At 44.7% G+C, this 4,209-nt stretch overlaps 1 protein-coding gene across 1 annotated transcript in view; it reads left to right on the forward strand.

The window, feature by feature from the left end:
• The window catches only part of cux1b (cut-like homeobox 1b), a 68,425-nt gene that overhangs the window by 35,358 nt on the left and 28,858 nt on the right, over positions 1 to 4,209 (forward strand). The window contains exons 7-8 of the mRNA XM_020624478.1: positions 314 to 390; positions 923 to 989. Of these exons, the coding sequence (XP_020480134.1) occupies positions 314 to 390; positions 923 to 989 (144 nt within the window). The remainder of the gene's footprint in view (positions 1 to 313; positions 391 to 922; positions 990 to 4,209) is intronic.

Here is a 4,209-nt window from a genome sequence, read left to right on the forward strand (position 1 = left end):
CTCTGCCCCCCCCCCCCTTTCTTATTCACCCCTTGCACTCTCTGCTGCTCTCTCTCTCCCCTCCCCTCTGTCTCCCCCCTTGGCGCAGTGTGCCCCAGTGGCCAGACATTCCTGCCTAATAGGGCTGCTTAATGAGGAGTGGGTTGTGTTGGGAGGATTTTAGTGGGGAAAACACTTCAGAAATGGTGGGAAAATAGAGAATAGTTGCAGTCACCACAAAGTGTGAACCCAAGATTTACTGACTCACTATCTCTTAACTGTGACTTTCTGCTCCCTGCTCTCTTTTTCCCTCGCCTTCTGTCTACCTCTGTAGGAAGCTCCAGGAGAGCCAGGACTCCATGTCGTCAAGGTTGGAAGAGGCTGAACACAAGGCCCAGTCCCTACAGACAGGTACCAGGCTACTCCGTCTTTACAGACCTGGAAACAGTTTGAACCAGCCAGATAAAATGGCAGCCTTATCACTGAAGATGAAGTGGTGCTGGCTTGGCTTGATAGCCTCTGAAAACCTTGTTTCAGATCTGAAGTATTTCTCATTCAGCATTCATTCATTGCTTAAGTTTTGAATAAACATTCTAGAGGATTATTTAGCAAGTTTAATGCTCAAATATCAGCTGCTTAAGGTGAGTGTGGTTTGACCAGCTTGACGTTGGACTGGCTGCATAAGCAAATAACCCTACAGCCATCACTTCAATTCAGTGGATAAAACACAGGAATGAAAACGAATACAGTAGTTTTCCCATGTTCTTTCCGAACTGTTCCAACTTAAAAAAAAAAAAGTTTGTTCATGTAAGAGTGTGGTTCATTATAACAAGTTGATTTAAAGTGTTTTTGCTCCTGCTTGGATGTTACACCTCAAACATTCAGAGTTCTTCATTTGAATTTTGACTAACAAGGAAACTGACTGTATTCCCGTCTTTTACAGCACTTGAAACAACTCAGGCCGAGCTCTTTGATTTGAAGACGAAGTATGACGAGGAATCCACAGCAAAGTATGTGTCTTGCTGATCTGTGTGTGCGTGTGTGTGTGTGTGTGTGTGTGTGTGTGTTTGTGAGTGACTTCTACCCCTGGCTCCTCCATAGCCTGTTCTTGACATAATCATCCTGTTTAGTGAATATCCTTGCCTGGAAACTCCCCTTTCTCTCCCTAACAGCTGGATTGTCTCTTGTAACGCTCAGCAGCCTCCAAATCCCAGCATTACCCACACACTGTAAATACTGACAGGGATTGTAATGCATTCTGCAGCCACGGCTAAGCACCAAAATAGAGAATTTGTGTGCCTGTGATACAGGTTAAAAGCACTCTCTGATCCATCAGGGTCTTGACAGAGAGGGGAGGTCACTGAGGGTCACTGAGACTTAAAGCCGCACAGGCTTCTAACAGGACCTGTAAGATAAGGTAGATTCAGTTACCTGAGCTGTGGGCACCTATCATTATTGATCTTCTAGTAGTGGCGAGGATGAGAACAGAAGCTTTTCCATGTCAGGACGCCACACTGTGAAGTGGCACTTTATGACATTCACACTCCTCATTCCCTCAGGGTTAGTAGTCGGAACAGAACCACAAAAGCTCTGAACAGAATCAGAGGGTTTAAAAATCTTAGTAGAAAGATAAAAGCCTTTCATGGGGTTTTATTGGTAACTGGTGTACTGCAAAAACAAATCGAGCTTTACTTGAAACACAAACTCTCTCTTTAAATCCAAGATGGTCAAGGGCGTCTTGCGTGCACCCTATACCCGAAGTGCAACAGAATATCAACTTTGCTTTTAAGCCTCCCCCGCCCCCCACCATCACCACCACCACTACCGCTGCCACCATACATGTGCACGCACACACACACACACACACACCATTTACCATGCCTCAAACTCACTGTCTGTCCATTAACAGAGTTGTTAAATTGATTGGCTGTTAAAAACAGATCAATCCCTCTTCTCTCATCCTCTCAATATTTTTTCCCTGTTTCTTCTGTCTCACTCACTCCTACACTTTATTTTATCTCCTGCATTGGGCATTTGTGAGTGTAAAAGGAAAGGCCACAGGAAGATATCACATGCAGTGTAATGGTGCTGATCAATAGGTTTCATAGTCTATCAGAGCCAGACCCCACCTTTATATTTCCCCATGACTATATTGTACCATCCTACTCTTTGATCTCATTTATTTACACTTCCTTCTTCCTTTTTCCATCCTTGTCTTTTCTTTTTATGTCAGAAGAAAACATATAGTAGGCCCCATTTGCTTACAGAACCTAATAAACACATGCCCACCCACGTTCACATTCACGTTCACACATAAACACACACACACACGCGCGCGCTCGCTCACTCACGCACTTATGCTGCCTCAGGCAGTCAGGGTCCTTGACTATGTGGCGTGCTGTGATCTGAAATTTTAATGCAACGCTTTAAAGCACACACAAACCCTCTCTAACCCTGCACCCTCCCAGTCCTTGGAGTCCTTCCCCCGTTTACTGCTTGGCTGAGCAAATCGTCAGTGTTTGGCTGAACACAACTTTTAACCCTTTGACTGCATATATTTTGGTCCCACAAAACACAGATACCATACATATCATACACTTTTTCCACACAAACACACACATGTGTTCTAAACTTTCCACTAAGGAGGACATTGCGTGACAAATCCCCCGTCCTCTTGCTGCATTTGGGTAATCTGCCTTTTAAAATACACACTAACACACACAAGTGTACACAAACACACACACACTCCCTGAGAATTTGGTCAATGTTGCAGTGCCCAGAGTGTGTGCACGCTTCAGCGGGAGGAGGGCCTGTAGATGTAGCGTAGCCCCCTCTCTGTGTTGGCGCTGTGAGGGTCTGGCTGGCCACGCTTTGCCCGTTTAGTCGCTGTTAAAGATTAATGATATATTGATCTCCAGCCCCACAGGATGCTATGTATGTGTGTGTGTGTGCATGTTGCTCTGTGTGTTTGCGTGCAGCTTTATCTTTGTATAAAGGCTTGATACCATTTTAGAAAAGCCATTTAATTGCTGATAATTAGGCAGCAGTCAATAAGCTTTTCTTTTCTGTGTCCATCTCCAGCACACACAAACACAAAATGGCACACAACATACACATACAGACACACTCTCACAGCTAGCTTCTTTTTAAGCTTCCTTGAAATCCCCAAGGTAACACGCTGTGAAAACGCAACATGGAGAAAGCCAAGGAAAGAAAAGGAATGGAGTGATGAAAGCTCGAGGGCAAAAAGCGAGTCAGGGACTGGAGGCTACAGCGAGGAAGAGGGGATAAGAGTGTGATAGAGGAGGGAAATGAAAATCTAAATCAGGGGAATATCCTGCTGGCACTGAGGACATAGGGCAAAAGATGAGAGAGGAGGTGGAAGAAAAAAAGATGAAAGGAGAAAAAGTGGAGGGCAGTGGGAAAGGAATGGGCTGAGGGGGAAGGACAGAGGCAGGCAGAGGGTGGAAAAGAGAAGGACTGAGGAACAAGAGAGAGAAGATGATAAGAGATGAAAATGCCTGTCTTAGATGGAGGAAGAACAGTAGTGGCTTAGAAGCTCTGCTCTTGTTTCAGAAGTGCTACAGTATTCACTGATGTCACTGGGTGCACCCATTGGCTTTCATGGTCCAAAAGAGTGTGTACAAATGTGTATTGTTTGTTTGCATGTATGCGTTTTCCAGTGCAGCTGGGCATCTACTCAATAGCTCCTCCCTGTGGCTGCTGTTTAGAGCTTTGCTGCGAAGTTTGTGACATAAAATCAGTTTTTAACATTACAAATGTCCCTCTCTTTACTGTTCAGCAGTTGATGAATTAATTCCACTGGGTTCATTGGCTGGCCTCGGACAGTTCTTTCCCTGCCCAGTGACTGACTGACTGTATCAGGATATGTAGAAAATCCCTTCCCTGTCATCTGATTTGGCCCACCAGCCTTCAGCTTTGCCTTTATAATTCCCAAATACAGCCAAATCCAAAGGTTATTGAAGAAGACTTTGTGCATCTGTACTTTGATTAAATGATCACATTTGGAGCAGGAGCAGTGGTGTATTTGGGTTGCATTACTACCCATAAACACTCTCCATTACAAGCTTTTCTGGCTTGTTGGCCTGACCTTACATTTGTGTGTGTGGGAGCGTGTTTGAGCACACACATGCGCCCAGCACACTATAGCTTAAGACAGGATAAAAGCTGGTGAGGTAGTGTACTATTATGTTGCTTAAATGCATACTA

This window comes from Monopterus albus, unplaced genomic scaffold (assembly GCF_001952655.1).
Source record: "Monopterus albus unplaced genomic scaffold, M_albus_1.0 scaffold328.1, whole genome shotgun sequence".
In the NCBI taxonomy this organism is placed as follows: Eukaryota; Metazoa; Chordata; class Actinopteri; order Synbranchiformes; family Synbranchidae; genus Monopterus; species Monopterus albus.